General features: G+C 47.4%; 1 protein-coding gene across 2 annotated transcripts in view; it reads left to right on the plus strand.

The window, feature by feature from the left end:
- Positions 1-3362: 3362 nt before the first annotated feature.
- SDHB (succinate dehydrogenase complex iron sulfur subunit B) overlaps positions 3363-22257 on the plus strand; it is a 32005-nt gene continuing 13110 nt past the window's right edge. Inside the window, exons 1-2 of one of the 2 annotated variants that reach the window (XM_061395631.1) lie at positions 3363-3581; positions 14451-14578. In XM_061395631.1, coding sequence (XP_061251615.1) covers positions 3495-3581; positions 14451-14578 — 215 coding nt within the window. In that variant the 5' untranslated portion in view covers positions 3363-3494. Of the gene's footprint in view, positions 3582-8865; positions 8899-14450; positions 14579-22257 lie in introns of those variants that run through there. The other variant, XM_061395630.1, reaches the window with a different exon arrangement.

Below are 22257 nucleotides of genomic sequence, written 5' to 3' on the forward strand. Positions count from 1 at the left end.
GTCAGCCCCAGTGAAAAGCCAAGTGACCTCAGCCCTGTGACCTGCTACCCTGAGGCCAGCCCCTCAAAGCAGCCCTCGAGGCAGCCATGTGACTCACAGAATCCTAAATCAGCTTGCCCAACACGCTGATGATACAGGCAAGGGAGGCCAGAGATGGGGTGGGAAGACTAGTCCAGGGTCACGCGGCCTCCGGTGGAAGAGTCAAGGTTAGACCAGTCCTGGTTATTCCTTGTGGCCCCACTACATGCCGCCTCTAATGAGGCCGTGTGGTAGTTCCAGCCTGAGCTGCTCTGCCAAGTGGCTTCACTTGTATCCGACTTTTTGCAACCCTCTGGACCACAGCCTGCCAGGCTCCTCTGTCCATGGGATTCTCCAGGCAAGAATAGTGGAATGGATTGCCGCGCCCTCCTCCAGGGGATCTTCCTGACCCAGGGACTGAACCCAGGTCTCTTACATCTCCTGTATTGGCAGGCGAGTTCTTTACCACCAGCACCGCCCGGGAAGCCCAGGACTCCACAAACTAAGCCTCATCCACCAATTCATTTGACCATCTTAATTTCTCCAGTAGCATTTAAATTATGTGAACGTGGAAGCCAAAGACTATAAAATGGTGCCTTTCACAAGGGTAGGGGATTAAGGGGTACAAACTCCAAAGTAAAAAAAATAAGATACAAGGATGTGAGCACAACAGAGGGAATACACCCAGTGTTTTGTAATCACTACAAATGACACATAGCCTTTAGATTTTGTGAATCACTATGTCATACACCCGAAACTTATATAATAAATTATAACTTCGATTTTTTTTTTTCTTTTGGCAGCACCATGCAGCTTGCAGGATCTCAGTTCCCTGACCAGGGGCTGAACCCCAGCCTCTGTGGTGAAAGTGCCAAATCCTGGCCACTAGGCCACCAGGGAACTCCCTCAGGGTTTTAAAAAGTGAAATGTGAAAGTTGTTCAGTCGTGTCCGACTCTTTGCTACCCCATGCACTCTACAGTCCATGGAATTCTCCAGGCCAGAATACTGGAGTGGGTAGCCTTTCCCTTCTCCAAGGGATCGAGCCCAGGTCTCCCGCATTGCAGGCAGATTCTTTACCAGTTGAGCCACAAGGGAAGCCCGTGTTTTAAAAAGGTGGCTTTCATGTGTCAAAAAACAAGTAGGCAGAGAAGGAAGGACATTATTCTGGGAAACACAGGTACCTGTAAAGTTAGCTACACACATAGACTGCCAGAGGTGACTGACGAGACCAAGTGACTTGGAGGGCACGGGCCACACGTGGCCAAGGTAATCAAGCCACCAGAGTCGGTACCAACCAGGGTTCTCAGCTCCGTAATCAACAGAAATTGACAAGAGGCCAGACAAGAAATTCAGGCAAGGCTTTACTGAGGATCCTGCGGTAGCAGGCGGAGTGAGATCAAGTGACCCTTGCTCACTCCTGGCGGGGGGGAGGGTTAGGAGGGCGGGGGTTGCTGAGCTGCTTCCTTACCTGCGGAGAGGGTGGGGTGTGACCCGGGGTCAGCCTGGAGGGGGGGCTTAGGCGCTTTGCCCACCCTTTTGGCTGTGTTGTGTGCAGGGGGCATGCCTGGAACCCTGCTTTTGCTCCCAATACCCTGATTTTGCTCCTCAGGAGTGGCAGTTGGGTTTTTGGTCTTTTTGTATCATGTTGTCCATAATTTGCTCCAACTGCAGCATGCATGCAGTTATATTTAGTCCCTTACAGTCTCTTTGGGGCTTCCCTGGTAGCTCAGCTGGTAAACAATCTGCCTACAAGGCAGGAGACCCAGCTCCGGATCCCTGAGTCAGGAAGATCCCCTGGAGGAGGAAACAGCAATCCACTCCAGTATTCTTGCCCGGAGAATTCCTTGTATTCTATTGTTCCAGAAGCTATTTGTCTCCACGCAAACACTGCAGCAAAGGGTCCCAGGTCCCAGGTCTGAAGTGGGACAGGGGTCTGGAAAGGCAGCTGAGGCGACTGGAATGGAACTTAGAACACACTCGCAGAGCCTATTGTACAGCACAGGGAACTCTGCTCAGTGCTCTGTGGGGACCTAGACAGGAAGGAGATCTGAAACAGTGAGCGCACATATACGTACAGCTGATTCACGCTGCTGCACAGCAGAGACTAACAACGTCTGAAGCATCTACACGCCAGTAAAAAGGCTAAAACAAAAATAGATTAAGATGACGGATCACAGTGTATGGTACAGAGCAGGTGTTCAAAAAATGGTTGCTGACACTAGATGTCTAAACCGTGGAGAGCCAGTTTCCCTCTTGGCCCACTTTCACAGAGCAGAGCTGACTGTGCTGCAATTGTCCAGTTACTTGCCGGTTTGAGAGTGAATTCAGTGAGGGCACAACCTCACCTGGCTTGCTCACGCATTGTAGCATCCTAGCGCCTGGCACATAGTAGGCGCTCCATACATATTTTTAAACAAACGACGAAAAAATGAATAATGAGTGAATAAATTACACCTTTGCCCGCCTTCTTTTAAGTCCCCTTGGTTCATTCATCAGCTCTTCTGATTTGCCTGGGACTGCCCCCTGGAGGAGGAAATGGCACCCACTCCAGTGTTCTTGCCTGGAGAATCCCATGGACAGAGGAGCCTGGGGGGCTACAGTCCACAGGGTCGCAAAGAGTCAGACACGACTGAGTGACTTAGCAGGAACGAGGAGTTTCTCGGAACCCAGGAGTGCTGAAACCTGTAAAGTCTCAGGCAAACTGCATTGTGTCTCACAGAAATGACTCTGAGACTGAGTGATATGATTGGTAAATTTTACGGAAAAAAGAACCGCAGTGCTGGAGAAGATTCTTGAGAGTCCCTTGGGCTGCAAGATCCCACCAGTCCATCCTAAAGGAAATCAGTCCTGAATATTCATTGGAAGGACTGATGCTGAAGCTGAAATTCCAATACTTTGGCCACCTGATGCGAAGAACTGACTCATTTGAAAAGACCCTGATGCTGGGAAAGATTGAAAGCAGGAGAAGAAGGGGACAACAGAGGATGAGATGGTTGGATGGCATCACCGACTCGATGGACATGAATTTGAGTAAATTTCAGTTGGTGATGGACAGGGAGGCCTGGCGTGCTGCAGTCCGTGGGGTCGCAAAGAGTTGGACACGACTGAGTGACCGAACTGAACTGAAGTGAACAGAAAAAAGGGGTAAAAACCGGGACAGGACTTGGATCGGACGGCCCCGCCCCCTCGCGCACTTAGCCCCGCCCCCTCCTTCGGCCCACCCTCAAACCCCGCCCCCTTCCTCTGGGAAGGTCACCTTCCACCCTGGGAAGCCGAGTGGGCCTGCCCCGGCCCCTGCACTGCGCACGCTCACGTTGGTTCCCCCGCCTTCCCTCCGCCCCCTTGGGGACCGGAAGCCCCGCCCACTCGGCGGCGCCTGCGCCGCTAGCGGGGCCTCTAGGGGCCCTGGCGTGGCGCCGCGGTGCTCGGCGGGACGCCGGCGAAGCGCGACCTCGGGCTCGAGGGGTGGGGCTGGATGTCAGGCGCCAAGATGGCGGCAGTGGTCGCGCTCTCCTTGAGGCGCCGGTTCCCGGCCGCCGCCCTCGGCGGGGCCCGCCTGCAGGTGAGCCGCGGCGCGGGGCGGGGGGCGAGGGCTGGCGTGAAGGTCGCGGAGACGGCCTGCACGTGAGGGGCGGCGGGGCGGGTCCCGGAGAGGAGTGCGACCCGCTCCCGCCGCCCGGGGTCCTGAGGCCGGATCGTTACTGCCCCTCTCTGCCACCTGCGAGGTGGTCAGGGCGGAGGGGGACTTTTAGACACGGGGAAGAAAGGGAAGGGAGGGCGCTTGGACCGCCCAAGGTCACATGGCGAGCGGGTGACGACTGACTGGTGGAAGCGGAGCGCGAGTACTAGCGTTTGGACGCCAGGTCCCTGTTCCGCCCGCAGACTGTCACGCCTGGGACGGACAGACCCGCCGGGGCGTGAAGGGCAGGGCCTGGGAGGCGCCCCTGCAGGCGCACGGCTGGGAACTCGGGCCAGACGGAAAGCACAGGAGAAGGGAGAAGCGGGGGCATCCACTTAGCCCCCAAAACACCGTGGTCTCCCCAGTGTCGTAGAACCGACCTCACAGTTTGGACCCGGATCGGATCCGGAGGTTGGCGCCGCTCTTATTTATATCGTTCAGGGCGCGTTGATAGTTTTTCTCCACGTCCCTTATATTGTCAGGAAAATGGGAACATGGAGAAGGGGAAGGGAAACTGCCATTGCAGTCTGTGTATATCAAAGACTAGGGTTTTACAAATCCCTTTCAAATCTTTTTCCTCTGGGAAAAAAAATCCCGTGATGTGGGTGAGCAGGAATTCTAACCTCATTTTAGAGATTTGAAAACTGCTGCTGCTGCTAAGTCGCTTCAGTCGTGTCCGACCCTGTGCGACCGCATAGACAGCAGCCCACCAGGCTCCTCTGTCCCTGGGATTCTCCAGGCAGGAACTCTGGAGTGGGTTGCCATTTTCTTCTCCCTTTGAAAACTGAGCCCCACCCCCCACGAAAAGGTTTTTTTTTCACTTGCTCAAAATATCATAGCCAAGAACCAGTTGATCTAGGACCTAAACTCACTGTTTTGAACATAATGTGTGAAAAACTCCATGTGATAGGTGTACAAAATATATTCGTCTCTCTTCTTGCAGTCATGTGAAAATACATCTGGTATTAAGTAATTGCTGTGGTTTTACGGCACAGTGCCTATGGCCCGTCTTCTAATGCTGATTCTTTCAAATATGCTGTCCGTGAACCTGGACAAGTCACTTTACAGTCATTCTGAAAAGCAGGGATGGGAGTGAAGCCTGCCTACCAGAGCCTCAAGCCGGTGCCCTCTGAGCATTAAATTGGTGATTGACGACCTTGTTTACCAGTTCCTTTTATAGTTGCTGAGCAAGCAATCAAGTTGTGACAGCCCCACCAATGAGAGTGAGTTCTAAAGCTCAGGTCCCTCTTCAAAGAATGAATTATAGAGAGGGCTGGTTTCAGAGGTCAGTGTTGTAATCCCCTGTGAGGCCATCCTAGGGCCCTGAGGGCAGAGAAAACAGAAGATTACACCTCCACACTCACGTTTTCTAGGAATGTGCATTCATAACCTCAAAAGTGGCCTGAACAGTAATGAGCGTGGTGTATTACCTTGGGGCATATTGAGATTCTAGGAGCCTAGAACATGGTGGATTTCTCTTCTGAGCTCCTTTTCCGCTTTAGTTTGCACCAGCGAACCACAGCTCTGCCTGTATTTACTGCGTTGTCGCTTGTGACGTTGCTTCATTCTCTTGTCTAGACTGTATTCCTTGAGGGCAGTTAGCACCTGCTTTCACTTGTGTGTATCTTTGCTCCCAGCACTGGCAGGGTTAGGATATCTGTCTGCCAATCAGAATAATACAGGAACTGATACGGTTGCCAGTATTGAAAAGCAGAAATTATTTTCTGAACAATTCTAGGAGCTTGGCCCTCCACTGAATCCTCTAAGGTAGATGTTAATACCCCCGCCTTCTTACAAAAGAGGAACTAAAATCAGAAAGGTTATGTAATTTGCCAAAGAACGCTCAGCTCTCAAGCGGTAGAGCTTGGCAGCAGTGCCACGCACACGTTTCAGAAGTAAGCCTGGCCTTCTGTTCTCCCCAGGCTCGTGCGGCCTCCCTGCCTTCCTCCTCTCCGTCTCTCACCTTTCTGTCCCACCTGCAAACCTGCCTCTCAGTTCAGTTTAGTCGCTCAGTCGTGTCCCAGTCTTTGCGACCCCATGAACTGCAGCACGCCAGGCCTCCCTGTCCATCACCAACTCCCAGAGTCCACCCAAACCCACGTGCATCGAGTCGGTTATGCCATCCAGCCGTCTCATCCTCTGTTGGCCCTTCTCCTCCTGCCCTCAATCTTTCCCAGCATCAGGGTCAAACCTGTCTCCATCTAGCTCCAAACCTGCCCCTTAAGGCAGCTTTCCCAGAGAACAAACAGGCTGCCTTCGACATAATGGAGAATTCACCCTTCTTATCCTCAGTTCCTTTTCAGTCCAGTTGTTTGATCTCGCTTCTCCCCTTAAATTATAAACTGTGGATCTCATCTAAGATGTCCTACAAAGGTGCGCTCAGCCTTGAACAGTCTTTAGTTTTGTAGATTGAGGTAGAAATGCTTTTGAAGGACCCCTCCCCCCCCCGCCACTCTTGGGTTTGGAGTATGAATTGCTAGGTAGGCTACCAAAAAAACCCTCAAATATTTGCCCACCTGTTCACGTCTGCCCGTATATTGCGCTTTTCTGCCTGGTGCTGTGGAGAAACTGGCAGCACTCCTCTGGCTGCCCTTCACTCATGCTCTTGTCCCATCGCTTATTGAAAGATAGCTTTCCAGAAATTCTCCTCACCCCCCCCGCCCCGCAATCAGGTTTTCGTTCTCTGTCAAATCAGCAGCAGCACACAAACGTGGTACAATTTTCCTCATCTCAGAAAAAGCCAGATCCAGCCACCACCCCAGTTCTCCACTCGTCTTTACAGAAGAATTTCCCGAGAGGTGTCTGAACTCACCACCCACAGTTACCTCTCCACATCTTCTCAGGAGCCTATTCCAGTCACACTTCTCACCCTTAGCACTTCACGGAAGATACCCGGGTCAGGGTCACCTGTGACTTCGGCTTTGTTAACCCCAGTGTCACTTGGTGCTTTGCTCCCTGAAGCGTACTGTCAGCGCCCTCCTCAAAACATGGTTTTGGCCTGCCTGCCGGGCTCCAGGTGTTCCTCCTCACGTGCTGGCAGTCCTTCCTTTCTCTCTCCCTCTGCTGATTTCTTCTCATTGCCCCGAACTCCAGGGACTCTGTCCTTAGGCCTCGTCTTTATAGACACTCCTTCGGGCTTTAGATGCCTCCTAAATTCATGTCTCTAGCCGAGACATCACCCCAAGTCTTCAGACTCAGATGGCCACTCAACCATATTCTCAGAATTTCCACATGGGTATTTAATAAACTTTGCTGGCACAAAACCAAAATCCTGACACACACACACACCAGCCGTCTCCTCCCACCTCAGATGATGGTAGCTCCATCCTTCACATTGCTTCAGTTCAGTCGCTCAGTCGTGTCCAACTCTTTGCGACCCCATAGACTGCAGCACGCCAGGCCTCCCTGTCCATCACCAACTCCCGGAGCTTACTCAAACTCATGTCCATCGAGTCAGTGATGCCATCCAGCCATCTCATCCTCTGTCGTCCCCTTCTCCTCCTGCCTTCAATCTTTCCCAGCATCAGGGTCTTTTACAGTGAGTTGCCTCTCCGCATCAGGTGGCCAAAGTACTGGAGTTTAAGCTTCAACATCAGTCCTTCCAATGAACACCCAGGACTGATCTCCATTAGGATTGACTGGTTTGATATCTTTGCTGTCCAAGGGACTCTCAAGACTCTACTCCAACACCACAGTTCAAAAGCATCATTTCTTCGGTGCTCAGCTTGCTTTATAGTCCAACTCTCATATCCATACATGACTACTGAAAAACCATACCTTTGACTAGACGGACCTTTGTTGGCAAAATAATGTCTCTGCTTTTATTATTAATATGTCTAGGTAGGACTTCCCTGTTGGCTCAGCCGTTAAAGCATCTGCCTACAATGCGGGAGACCCGGGTTCAGTCCCTGGGTTGGGAAGATCCCCTGGAGAAGGAAGTGGCAAGCCACTCCAATACTTTTGCCTGGAAAATCCCATGGACGGAGAAACCTGGTGGGCTACGGTCCACGCGATCCCAAAGAGTTGGACACGACTGAGCGACTTCACTTTGACTTTTTCACTTTCAGGTTGGTCATAACTTTTCTTCCAAGGAGCAAGCATCTTTTAATTTCCTGGCTGCAGTCACCATCTGCAGTGATTTTGGAGCCCAGAAAAATAAAGTCTCTCACTGTTGCCACTGTTTCCCCATCTATTTCCCATGAAGTGATGGGACAGGATGCCATGGTCTTAGTTTTCTGAATGTTGAGTTTTAAGCCAACTTTTTCACTCTCTTACTCTTTTATCAAGAGGCTCTTTAGTTCTTCTTCACTTTCTGCCATAAGGATGGTGTCATTTGCATATCTGAGGTTATTGATATTTCTCCTGGCAATCTTGATTCCAGCTTGTGCTTCTTCCAGCCCAGCGTTTCCCATGATGTACTCTGCATAGAAGTTAAATAAGCAGGGTGACAATATACAGCCTTGACGTACTCCTTACCCGATTTGGAACCAGTCTGTTGTTTCATGTCCAGTTCTAACTGTTGCTTCTTGACCTGCGTACAGATTTCTTGGGTTTTAAAACCAGGGAGTTACAGCTGACAACCGCAAAGTCCCAGGCTTTTTTTTAAATTCCAAGGTTTACTAATGTTTTTGAATTTGTAGAAGTTAATTTTTTTAAGACCTTTTGTCCCTCTCCCCCTACTGCCTGACTCAGGCACAGCAGCTCCTACTTTGGAGCACAGTTTATTGAAAGTTAAACATTCTCCTGCCATCTGTTATTGTTGTTCAGTCGCCCAGTCACTTCTGACTCTTTGAGACCCCGTGGACTGCAGCACAGCAGGCCTCCCATCCCTCACCAGCTCCTGCAGTTTGCCCAGATTCATGGCCAGTGCATTGGTGATGCCATCCAACCATCTCATGCAGTGTTTCCCCCTTCTGCCCTCAGTCTTTCCCAGCATCAGCGTCTGTTCACATCAGGTGACCAAAATATTGGAGCTTCAGTTTCACCATTAGGCCTTACAGTGAGTATTCAGGGTTGATTTCCTTTAAAATTGACTGGTTTGATCTCCTTGCTGTCCAAAGGACTGTCAAGAGTCTTCTCCAGCACCGCAGTTCGAAGGTATCGATTCTTCAGCGCTCAGCTTCTTTGTGTTCCACCTCTGACAACTGCATGTGGCCGCTGGGAAGACCGTAGCCTTCCCTGGATGGGCCTTGTTGGCAAGGTGATGTCTTTGCTTTTAATTACACTGTCTAGGTTTGTAGTAGCTTTCCTGCCAAAAAGTGATCGCCTTCTGGTTCCATGACTGCTGCAGTCACCACACTGATTTTAGAGCCCAAGGAAAAGAAATCTGCCACTGCTTCTACCTTTTCCCCCTTGATTTGCCAAGAGGTGATGGGACCAGATGCCATGATCTTAGTTTTTTAAATGTTGAGTTTTAAGCTGGCTTTTCACTCTCCTTCCTCACCCTCATCAAGTAGTTCTTGAGCTCCTCTTCACTTTCTGCCATTAGAGTGGTGTCATCCGTTTATCTGAGATTATTGATGTTTCTCCTACCGACCTTGACACCGGCTCATAACTCGTCCTGCCCGGCATTTCTCATGATGTGCTCAGCATATAAGTTAAATAAACAGGGTGACAACAAACAGCCTTTTCATACTGCTTTCTGTGTCCTGAACCAGTCCATTGTTCCATGTCCAGTTCTAATTGTTGCTTCTTGACCTGCATACAGGTTTCTCAGGAGGCAGGTAAGGTGGTCTGGTATTCCCATCTCTTTAACAGTTTTCCACAGTTTGTTATGATTGACACAGTCAAAGGCTTTAACGTAGTCGATTAAACAGAGATAGATGTTTTTCTGGAATTCCCTTGCTTTCTGTATGATCCAGTGAATGTTGGCAAATTGATCTCTGGTTCCTCTGCGTTTTCTTAACCCAGCAGTTACACTCCTGGGCATTTACCCCTGAGAAATGGAGACTTACGTTCACATAGAAATTTATCCACAACTGTTCATTTCAGCTTTATTCATAATGCCTCAAACGTGGAAACAGTCTTCTAGTGGTTGAATGGCTTAACTGTGGTGCATCGGACCGGGGAACACTACTGGGCAATAAGAAGAAATTTGTTGAGACGTCTAACATGGCTGAGTCTCCAGAGAGTTACGCTGAATGAACCACCCCCCCCCCCCCCGCCAAGTTATAGAAGAGATGATTACATAATACAACTTTTGTTTAATGACAGGCTTATGGAAATGTAACAGGTCAGTGATTCATTGCCGGGGGGTGAAGGAGGGGGTGGCAGGCCTGCAGGGCCTGACTGGGACTGTAGAGAAGCAGGTCCTGTGATGATGGACGCGATGCTCTGCACTCTCGGCCGACCCTGCGGCCCCATGGACTACACAGTCCATGGGGTTCTGCAGGCCAGAATACTGGAATGGGTAGCCGTTCCCTTCTCCAGGGGATCTTTCGAACCCAGGTCTCCCGCATTGCAGACAGATTCTTTACCAGCTGAGCCACAAGGCAAGCCATACCTTGACTATGTCGGGGTTAATATTAATGTACTGTTGTGCTGTAGTTTTGTACATTGGTACCACTGAGGGAAGTCAAGTAAAGGACAGGTGGGAGCTCAGTATTATTTTTATAAATGCGTGGGATTCTACAGTTATTTCCAAATGAAAGGTGTGAACTTAAAGAGCAGCAGTCTATGAGCATACGCAGCAACATGAATGAATCTCAGAAGCATTTTGTGGAGCAGGAGAAGCTGGGCCCACGATGTGTGGTCTCGTGGTATTCATATGGAGTCTGTCAGAGGCGCATCTGCAGCGATAGAAAGCCAGTCAGTTGCTGGGGCTAGGGAGAGGGCGCTGACTGCAGAGAAGCACTAGAGAACTTCCTTAATGGAAATGTTCTGTTGTGACTGTGGTAGTGGTTATACAATTTTATCAAAACTCATCAAACTATACACTTAAAATTGGTGAATTTATTATAATGAATATACCTCATTAAATCTCACAAAAAAGAGTGAAGAAGTGAAGTCGCTCAGTTGTGTCCGACTCTTTGCGACCCCATGAACTGTAACCTTCCAGGTTCCTCTGTCCAGGGGATTTTCCAGGCAAGGATACTGGAGTGGGTTGCCATGTCCTTCTCCAGGAGATCTTCCGGACCCAGAGATCGAACCCAGGTCTCCTGCATTGCAGGCTTTACCGTCTGAGCCACCAGGGCAGTCCCCAAAAAGGGTGGGGGTGGGTGTTAAGCAAGCAAAAGCTTGCTGGAGCTAATACCTGCAACTGGGAATTCTCGGCAGTCTAGTGGTTAGGACGCCCCTTTTCACTGCTGAGGGCAGAGGTTCTGGGCTGCTGAGATCCTGCGCGCTGTCAGGACGACTTGGCCAAAAGTGTCTTCAAGAGTCTGTTCACCTCCTCTTTGTCACCACAAGGTGGCGTTAGCCAAGCATTCCTGACATTTCACAAAATGGAGTCTCTAGTTGGAAAGTGTTCATTTGCAGAAATGACTTTCCTTTTTTTAATGATCTTCACCAGCTTGGTGATTTGATAAAATACAGCTTTCATCTTCACCTTCACTTTCATTTTCTTCATACATTTTCTTCCTGTACTGAGGGTTGATATCTTCAGCTTTATTTAATTTGGGGTGGTTTTTGCCAGCCAGTAATAAACTCCAGGGCATTTCTTGTAATTACTGAGTGAACCTTAAGAGTTTTTGCTTTCTTTAGCAGTTTATAAGAGAATTAGCTGGCCTAGAATGTAGTTTGAATTTTGCCAAGTACTCTTTCGACTGGCGAGAGCCTTCCCCCTCCTCACAGCCACAGGAGAAGCTTGCAGGACTTGTGGTCTCTGCCTTGTTTGGTCTGCCTAAATGCAAAAGGGCTTCAAGGACTAGGGGGTGGCGGCGGCTTAGCATTCGTTGTAGGACAATGCCACAAACAGAGGGGTACTTTTATTTCTTAATGGCTCGATGTAGGTCGTCATGTTCAGCTTTTTAAGGTACATTCAAAATAAACCACATTTTTGCATTATTCTAATGCTCAGTTTTTGCTCTTTTCTTAAATCATTCCTAACCATGGATTGAATTGCTATATGCGGAGGCCTGGACCAGATATGCTGGGAGACGTAAAATATATGTAAAGTATAGGGTTCCATTCTGTTACATGTTCTGTATCAGCTTGACTGGGCCCAGATACTTGGTCAAATGTTTTTCTGAGTGTTTCAGCAAGAGTGGTTTTGAATGAGTTTAGCATTTTAATTGATAGATTAACAGAGGAATACAATTATTATATGATATAATTTATATGTGGACTCTTAAAAATACACCAAAATACTGAACAAAAGAAAAAAAGAAGCAGAGTTACAGAGAACAAACATGGTTACGGGGGTCAGGGGCAGGGGGCCATGGGGGGAGGGGTGGTGCAGGGGGAGGGGGAGGCGCAGTCTGCTGGGCGTAAGATGGGCTAAGGGAGGGAACACGGGGACTATAGCCAATGTTTTGTAATAACTGTAAATGCAAAGTAAGCCTTAAAATTGTATTAGAATATTTGAGGGGATTCTCTGGTGGCCCAGTGGTTAAGACTTAAGGCTTTCACTGCTGAGGACCTGGATTCAGCCCTTGGTTCGGGAACTAAGATCCAACAAGCTGCACAATGTGGCCAGAAAATAAAATTTTTTTTTAAATTGTTAAAAAATTTTTAATTATGTTTCAAAGAATAAGATAGACTGAGTAAAGCATATTGCGCTTTCTAACATGGGTGACCTTATCCCATCGATTGAAGATACGAATAGAACAAAAAACTGGCCCTCCTTCAAATAAGAGGAAGTCCCCCTCTCAGGCTGGGATATTGATTTCTTTTTCTTGCCTTTGGACTTGAAGTAACAACTCTTCCTGGGTCTCGAGCGCTGACATTGGAACTGGGGCTGCATCGGTGGCTCTCCAGCTTGCCAGTTGCGGACCTTGGGAGTTGTTATCCCCATAATCACACGAGCCAGTTCCCCATAGTCACGTGAGCCGATTCTGTGTACTAAATCCCTTTTCACACGTGTGTGTATGTAGGTACACACCGTTGGTTCTGTTTCTCTGGAGAGCCCTGACTAATACACACGCCCTTAAGGAGTTAGGATGTAAAGAGAAGAAAGCAGCACAGAGGAGAGGCCTGAGAAGATCCCCGAGTGAGCAGAATAGTGTTTGGAACGTGGGCCCTGGGCCAGACCTGGGGCCAGTCCTGGCTCCACTCACCAGCTCCTGATCATGGGCCCGTCACTTGATCGCTGAGCCTCATTTGTCTCATCTTTAAAAATGAAGGTCCAGTGGAGTCATTGATACAAAGCATTTAATACAGTGCCTGGCAGTAATAAATAGTGGCTTTGAAGATGAGTATAAATTTAAACAGAAAACTTTGTGAGCAAAGCACCCTTTTTGCAAATACGTTTTTGTGGGGCGGCTGCTCTGTTGGAAGGAGGGCAGGAAGCCGGCCCCCCTTACCATTGTCGTCTCCCAGCAGCCCCTGGCGGCGCTCCAGGGCCCCGTGGCTCGAGCGAGACCGACTGTCACAGACTGTAAGTGCCCGGGAGATGTGTTCAGAGCGCAGGTCTCTGCTGTTTGTTAGTGCCCAGATTTCACCTTGTTTTAAGATACAGTGTGCTTTCTCTTGTTTCCTACACTGCTGTACATAGCTGCCCTGCTGTGGATGGGTTGTTTGTGTTCCCCCAGAACTCATAGCAGAGGCCCTAATCCCCAGTGTGATGATACTTGAACTTGGGGCCTTTGAGAGGGAATTAGGGTTAGATTAGGTCATGAGGGCAGGGCCTGTGTGATGGGCTTCTGCCCTTATAGAGAGAAGGAAAGACCTGAGATCTCCTTGCAGCATGTGAAGGTAGAGCAGGATGCAGCTGTCTGTCCTCACTTAGACACCAAACCAGAGCTGCTGACACCTGGATCTTGGACTTCAGCCTCCAGAACCATGAGAAGTAAATGTTTGTTGTGTTAGCCGCCTAGTCTTTTTTTTTTTTTTTTTTTTTTACAGTGGCTCAGACTAAAATGCGTGATCGACACCAGCGTCTCGCTTCGGCCACCGCAGTCGCTTTCTAGCTGGTTTCCCTAGATGTCATCTGACGAGTCTTCCTTTGTAAGCCAGTGGTGGTCTTCTCAAAAATAAAATGTCATCCACCTGATGAATTTTTGTTAGCTTCTCATTGCTCTTAGGATAAGATCAAAACTTAGAAGTCTTTCTTGCCTCCCTGGAGCCTGCGCCGTCTCATCCCGTCTCAGGTCAGCCCCTGCACAGTGGGCGTCTCTCGGTCCTCACAGAGCTCTGTGCTCTCCCACCCAGGCCTCTGCACATGTTCCTTCAGCTTATGATGCCCCTTCTCCTTGCCCTTCACTCCTAGTCATCAAGCCTCAGCTTAAGTTCCTTTATGGAGGCCTTCCTGGCCACTTAGACTAGTGTAAATCTCTGCTGCAGGCTCCCTCGCTGTGTTTTATTAGGAGTATCTCGTTTCTCTTCTTGCTCACTGCACGCTGGTTTCTATGAGGGCAAAGGCTGTGTGTGTTTATTCAGCGCCGTTTCACCAGCCCCAGTGCCGTCGCTGACCTATCATCGTTGCTAGTGCTGTGTGTTGGGTCTTGAGTGGCTGTGTTTCTCAGGAAGACTGTGTCAGTAATACACGAGTTTGTATCCAGTATTGCAATTTATAGTTCCAACTAAGTAGAATGATTTATCTTGCATTTTTAATGATTCTTTTTTTCCCCTTCTTGTGAACTTTTTAAATTTCAGGCCTGCCGTGGGGCTCAGACAGCTGCAGCCGCAGCACCCCGAATCAAGAAATTTGCCATCTATCGATGGGACCCGGACAAGACTGGAGACAAACCTCACATGCAAACTTATGAGATTGATTTGAATAAGTGAGTATCTCTGTGAAGGCTAGATATTTGATAAATGAAGGTGAGCTCTTGGTCTGATTCAGGGACACATTTTTCCCATCCTTGGAAGGTTTTAAAACTGAGCGTATCCAGTGGCTCTGGAATTTATCATCTGTTTTTAAAACAAGAATGACATAGATACCTGAATCAAAAAGATAGTACCAGGAGAGAGGCTCAAGAGGAAGGGGACATGTGTATACCCATGGCTAACCCATGCAGATGTAGGGCAGAAACCAACACAACATTGTAATTCTCCTTCAATCCAAATTAAATTAAAAAAAAATAATCTGGGGTTTTAGATTAAAAAACAATAATACCAAGAAGAACAGCTTTTATGAAATTCCTTTTCTTCTTCCAAATCAAAGTGTAACAGTTTCTAGAATACTTCCCATCTCAAAGCATAACAGTAGAGATGGTTTTATGCATAGATCTGAAATCATTAACACATTAACAGTTTAAAAATCCTCAGTGTTTTTATGTTAATTTATGAATGTGGGCCTGTGTATTCTACAGTAACGATGAACACCACAAACTTGTCCAGAATGGTGGTGGGCCAAAATAGGGATGGAGGTAAAATATTAAAAGTGATCCATTCCTGTCTGTTAGCTTTCTGTTTCTGTAGTAGTAATTGCTACAGATTTAGTGGCTTAAAACAACATATTTATTCTCTTGGAGTTCTGTAGGTTAGCAGTTCAGTAAAGGTCTCATGACTAATCTCAGGGTGTCCACAGGCTGCATTCCTTCTGGAGACGAGAGCATCTTTTCTGTCCCTTCACGTTGTTGGCAGAAGCCAGCTGAGGGCCAGTCCCAGCGTTCAGAGGCCAGCGCAGCCCTTGGCTCACAGTCCACATCTCCAGAGCAGCAGCAGCCGAGTCCCTCGAGTTACATCTCTGAACTGCTCTTCCGTCATCTTTAAAGGCGCTCCGCAGAGAGCCGAGAGGAAAGAGTCTAGTGAGCTGGGCTCTAGCTTCCCACTACCGGCTACCTCTGCCTCCCCAGTAACACCAGCCCTGCTCTGTTTTGTGATCTGTTTTATTTATAAATGAGTATTTCCTTTGAACAAAAGCTTCCATGGCACCAAAAAAAATGTTTGAAAACTACCAATATTCTAAATGCTTTTTTTAAATTCTGTCAACCCATAAACTCTTTTAATAGAGTTAATTGATATATGATCTTCTTAGACAAAATTATCAGATGTTTAGCAACTGAAAATTATTAATAAAATCCAAATAAAGGAAAATTGTATAGAGCACACTTTCTGACCGTAATACAATAAAACTAAAAATTCATATTAAGAGCAAAAAACCATAATTACTTGGAAATTAAAAAGCACTCTTTTAAATAACTACTTGATTAAGGAATAATAAAAATGTTACCACTTAAAAAATAAAAACTTTGCAAATTAAAACTGCAGAATGTGATTAAAACTGGAAGAGTTAAATTTATAACATTTTTAATGATAAAAAAAATTTAAAGATCAATTGCATTTACTTCCAGTAATGGCAGAATAGCTTTCATTAGATTGAAAGTGAAATTGAAAGTCGCTCAGTCGTGTCCGGCTCTTTGCAACTGCGTAGACGTAGCCCGCCAGGCGCCCCGCCCCCGGGATTCCCCAGGCAGGGACACCGGAGAGGGTGCCGTTTCCTTCTCCAACGCATGAAAGTGGAAAGTCAAAGTGAAGCCGCTCAGTTGTGTCCGACTCCTAGCGGCCCCATGGACCGCAAGCCCATCAGGCTCCTCCATCCATGGGATTCTCCAGGCAAGAACACTGGAGTGGGTGCCATTTCCTTCTCCAGGAGGTCTTTCTGACCCAGGGATCGAACCCGAGTCTCCTGCATTGCAGGCAGACTCTTTACCATCTGAGCCACCAGGGAAGCCCTAACCCTTCCACAAATCATAACTGTACACTCTGGTTTGTAGAATAAGAGGGAACGGGGCTTCCCTGGGGGTCTGCTGGTTAAGGATCTGCCTGCCGACACGGGGGGCACAGGTTTGATCCCTGGTTCAGGAGGAGCCTGCTTGCTGCAAGTGCTGACCCCGTGGCCTGGAGCCCGTGCCCCACAGCAGGGGAGCCCCTGAGCGAGAAGCCATGCGCTGCAGCCAAGACCCAGCACAGGCAAGACACATAAATCTTCAAAAAAAGGCAGCAGCAGCAGTGACCAGAGGCGCAAGAGAGTAACCAAAGCAGGCAGACACAGAGAGAGTTGGCACTTGGGGGTATAGAATGTTACTTGCAAAAATAAACTCTCTTTGCATGTTCTTTAACTGAGGGTAAGCCCCCATTGATGTGGGAGTACAAGGGCTAAAACTCAATTAAAAAAACCACAGTCTTACTGTGGTCAGTAGCTTACATAACCAGAGTATGCATTTGGAAGCCAGCACAGTAACCAGAAAATGAGGGGGAAATCCTGGAACGAGGTACAGAGGGGGAGTACCAAATTCTGTTTATGAACTGCCCAGATCTTGAGATCGGTCACACTGATTGTTGCCTTAACAGCAACACTCACCGCTTTCTGAAGCACAGTGCAGTGCAGCGCTACTGCCTCGTGGTGTGCACACGGCCCAGCATACGAGCCAGAATCACCCACACACAGAAGCAGTGGTGTGCGCACAGCCCAGCATACAAGCCAGAATTACCCACACACAGAAGCAGCGCAGCACGGGACACACTCGAGTGAAAAGACTCAACGGAGACCAGCCTTGAAGCAACCCGCTTGTGGGAACCAGCAGAAAGGAGTTTAAGCAATTGTAATTGTGTTCTTAGATAAAGGAAGATACACTCATAGTAGGATAGGAAGTCTCAGCAGAGAGTTTGAAACTTAAAGAACCAACGGAAAATCTGGAACTGAAAAGTACAGTATCGGAAGCGGAGAATTCACTGGGTGGGCTTAGTTTAAGAGCAGGTCGAAACTGACAGTGGGGAACGCTGGTGAACCTGGAAGTAACTAGAAATTTAAAAAAAAAAACTAGAAATTGTCTGTTCTTAAGACAAAAAGGAAAGAGAGTTTTTAAAAAAGCATTTCATTGATCCACGGAACAGTATTAGAAGCTCTAACACACATGTAATTGGAGTCCCAGAAGTGCAATGGAAAAATAGGCAAAAAATAATATTCGAAGAGGTAATGGCCAAGAATTACTCAAGCTTGTGAAAAGCATAATTTACATACTCAAGAATCTTAATGAATCCCAAGCAGGGTAATACATAGAAAACCACCAAGCACATCATGGTCAAGTTACTGAGGATAAAAATACAGAGAAAGTCTTGAAAGCCATGAGAAAACACACATTGCATGCAGAGATGTGAATGATTGTTTACTAGTCAGAAATTACAGAAGCTGAAACACAATGGAATGACTTCTGGATTACTAAAAGGAAGGCTCTGTGAACTGGAATTCTGTATTCAGCAAAAAGATCCTTCAAGATGAAGATGAAATTAAGACATTTTCAGATAACAAAAAGGGAAAGAATAGCCAGAGACCTGTGCCACATGGAAGAGGAAGTTTTTCAAGCTGAAGAAAAATAATACCTTGTGGAATCTCACTTGTTAGGAAAATAATGAAAAGCACCAGATATGATAAATATAACCCCTTCTCCTCTTAACTGTTAAAGCAGATGATGCTTAAAGCGGTCTAACGCGTCACCTGCAGTGTGACTCACACGTGTGCTGCGGGTGGTCGCTGGCGCCTCGTTTCTGGCGGCACGGGGTCTTCTGCAGCCACCGTGGGCAGTGGGCTTCTCATTCCAGTGGCTTCTCTTGCTGCAGAGCTCGGGCTCTGGGCGCACAGGCGTCAGTAGCTGTGGCTCCTGGGCCCTGTAGACAGGCTCTAGGGTTGTGGCACTCGGGCTCAGTTGTTCCACAGCAGGTGCGATCTTCCCAGACTGGGAACTGATCCCACATCCCCTGCACTGGCAGGCGGATTCTTAGCGCTAAACTACCAGGGAAGTCCTGAGAACTGACAACCAAGAGCTGAGAGCAAGCTCACCTATAAAGTTGCAAGGTGGTTACCTGAAGTGATACAGTATTAACTTTAAATCCATTGAGAAGTTAAGGACATATAATTCTAGAGTAACTGCTTCAAAGCTGAGAAAGGAGTATGACAAGGCTGTTTATTGTCACTCTGTTTATTTAACTTATATGCAGAGTACATCATGCAGAATGCCAGGCTTGGTGAATCACAAGTTGGAATCAAGATTGGCAGGAGAAATATCAACAACCTTAGATATGCAGGTGATACCACTCTAGTGGCAGAAAGCGAAGAAGAACTAAAGGGCCTCTTGATGAGGGTGAAAAAGTGAGGTGAAAGAGGAGAGTGGTAAAGCTGGCTTAAAACTCTGCATTCAGAAAACTAAGGTCATGGCATCTGGTCCCATCATTTCAAGTAGAAGGGGGAAAAGTGGATGCAGTGACAGATTTTAATTTTCTTGGGCTCCAAAATCAATTCAGACGGTGACTGCAGCCACAAAATTAAAAGCGTATTAAAAAGCAGACTTTGCTGACAAAGGTCTGTATAGTCAAAGCTATGGCTTCCCAGGTGGCGCTAGTGGTAAAGAACCCGCCTGCCAGTGCAGGAGACCCAAGAGACCTGGGTTCGATCCCTGGGTCAGTAAGATCCCCTGGAGGAGGGCATGGCAACCCACTCCAGTATTCTTGCTTGGAGAATCCCATGGCCAGAGGAGCCTGGTGGGCTGTGGTGGGCTGTGGTCCATTGGATCCTAAAGAGCCGAACATGACTGAAGCTTCTTGGCACACTCATGGTTTTTCCGGTAGTCATGGAGATGTGGGAGTTGGACCATGAAGAAGGCTGAGTGCCAAAGAATTGATGATTTCGAATTGTGGTGCTGAAGAGGACTATTCAGAGTCCCTTGGATGGCATGAAGATCAAGCCTGTCAATTCTAAAGGAAATCAACCCTGATTATTCATTGGAAAGACTGATGCTGAAGCTCTAATACTTTGGCCACGTGATGCGAAGAGCCAGCTCACTGGAAAAGACCCTGATGCTGGGAAAGGTTGAAGGCAAAAGAAGAAGGGGGCGGCAGAGGATGAGATGGTTGGATAGCATCACCGACTCAATGGACGTAGATCAGAGTAAATTCCCGGAGGTGGTGGTGGAGAGGTAAGCGTGATATACTGCAGTCTAAGAGTTGGACACTGCTTGTTAACTGAACACACACACAGACAACTGTTCTTAATGCAAAGAGACATAGGTAAAATGGAGTTGGAATATATAAATTAAATATATATTAAAATGGAGTTTTTTGAATACTAATGTAAAAATAACTGCTTGAAGGCAGAAAAGAGGGCTTCCCAGGTGGCGCTAGTGGTAAAGAACCCGCCTGCTGACACAGGAGACGGAAGGGACGCTGGTTCAGCCTCTGGGCCGGAGGATCCCCTGGAGGAGAGCCTGGCACCCCACTCCAGTAGTCTTGCCCGGAGAATCTCACGGACAGAGGGGCCTGGGGGTGCATCATGTCGCAAGAGTCAGACACGACTGAAATGACTCTGAATGCATGCACACACTTTGAAAATGTTAAGAAATAGAAGAAAACACAAAATATTCATCTGGCCTCAGGAAGGAGCATGGTCTTTTAGACTTAAAAGAGGACAGTATCATAAAAGGAAAAGTGGTCGACTTTTAACAGTATGAACATTTAAATTTTTTGCATTTTTTAAAATTTTGACTTTCAAAATCAGAAGTCAGATAGCCAATTGCTGGTTGAGGGCGGAAGCAGGATTAGCATCAGATTTATTAGATGTGTGATATTGTGGTATATATTTGGTCTTGGGTTTGTGGCTTCTAAAATGCTTGTAATCCCAAAGAACTATAGGGCCATCTTTTGTGGTGATTTGTTTTCGTTCTCAGTTCCTCAGATAGCTTCAGATAAATAACAGAGGTGAAATGGTATCTTTTGTTACAACAAGCTCGTTTCAACCACACCTGGGTTTATATTAAGTGATTTCTTAAAAGCCCCTAAATCTACTTGATTAGGGCTGGTTGCTAGGAGAATGTATGAGTTGAGGGCTGGAACTTCCAAGTTTCCCAGGAGGGGTGCAGGGCTAGAGGTTTAATCGCTTATCAGTGACCAGATGTAATCAGTCTTCCCTACATAGTTAAACCTCCATAAAAATCCTTGATTCCAGGGTTTAGAGAGAGTGAATCGGTAAAGCCCAGGAGGCGCTAGGAGAGAGTGGCCTCCAGGAGAGAGTGTGTAAGCTCTTCTCCCTCCCCAAATACCTTTACCCGGTGCATCTGTCCATTCGACTGTTGCAGGACTGTATCCTTTTATAATAAACAGTATTCTAGTCAGTAAACTTTTCTCTTTTTAATTCTGTGAGCCACTCTAGCAAACTGGAGGAGGAGGTCTCCAGGACCTCGCGTTGATAGTGTCAGCGTTGAGCTCCACTGTGGGACACCCACTTGCTGTTGCAGAATCACTTGGCGTGGAAACAACACCCACACAGTTGGTGACCGGAAGTGAAGTCCTGGGAGTGAGGAGCACTGGACAAAAACAGAAGAGTTTCTCTTCTAGAAGATGGTAGTTCAGACCTTCAAAAAGAAAATTCCCCAGACTTCAGTAAACAACGAGGCAAGGAACATGGAGAGACTGAGTCCATAAGATCAGTCCACTAGAGTGAATGCTGCCTGTGGGCAGGAGTTTGTATCTGCTTGGTCCCCTGGTGGATGTCTCACACCTAGAACAGAACCTGGCACAGAGTAGACTTTCAATAAATAATTGATGTGAGGAAAGGTCAGTGAATTTATCACAAATACTCAATCACTGTAGTATTCGAAGATCTCAAAACCGTGACAGTAATAACACGTCTCCATTCTCAGAATACCAGGTTTTTTAAAAAAGGTTACAGTTTGCAGTGTTCGCAGAGGTACAGTGGAAAGGGTATGACATATTGTTGGTAGAAATACATGCAGATAATGCAGCTGTGTTAACTAACCAGCCTTATCGTGGCAGTCCTTTCACTATATATCAGATTATCATGTTACACACTTTAAGAAAGGGAAAAAGTGGAAGCTGACAGATTTTATTTTCTTGGACTCCAAAATCATTGCAAATGGTAACTGCAGCCATGAAATTAAAAGACGCTAACTCCTTGGAAGGAAAGCTATGACAAACCTAGACAGGGTATTAAAAAGCAAAGACATCACTGCCAACAAAGGTCCATCTACTCAAAGCTATGATTTTTCCAGTAGTCATGTTTGGATATAAGAGTTGAGCCATAGAGAAGGCTGAGCATTGAAGGATTGATGCTTTCAAATTGTCGTGTTGGAGAAGACTCTTGAGAGTCCCCTGGACAACAAGGAAGTCAAACCAGTCAATCCTAAAGGAGATCAGTCCTGAATTTTCATTGAAAGGACTGATGCTGAAGCTCCAATAGTTTGGCCACCTGATGCAGAGAACTGACTCCTTGGAAAAGACCCTGATGCTGGGAAAGATGGAAGGCAGAGGAGAGGGGGACGACAGAGGATGAGATGGTCAGAAAGCATCACTGACTCAGTGGACATGAGTTTGTGCAAATTTGGGAGGTGGTGAAGGACAGGAAGCCTGATGTGCTGCAGTCCATGGGGTCGCAAAGAGTCGGACTTGGCTGAGCGACTGAACAGCAGCAGCAGCAGACCCTGAATTCAGTGTTTGTCGGGAGTCTCAG

The sequence above is a fragment of the Bos javanicus genome, chromosome 2 (assembly GCF_032452875.1).
Source record: "Bos javanicus breed banteng chromosome 2, ARS-OSU_banteng_1.0, whole genome shotgun sequence".
Taxonomy (NCBI): Eukaryota; Metazoa; Chordata; class Mammalia; order Artiodactyla; family Bovidae; genus Bos; species Bos javanicus.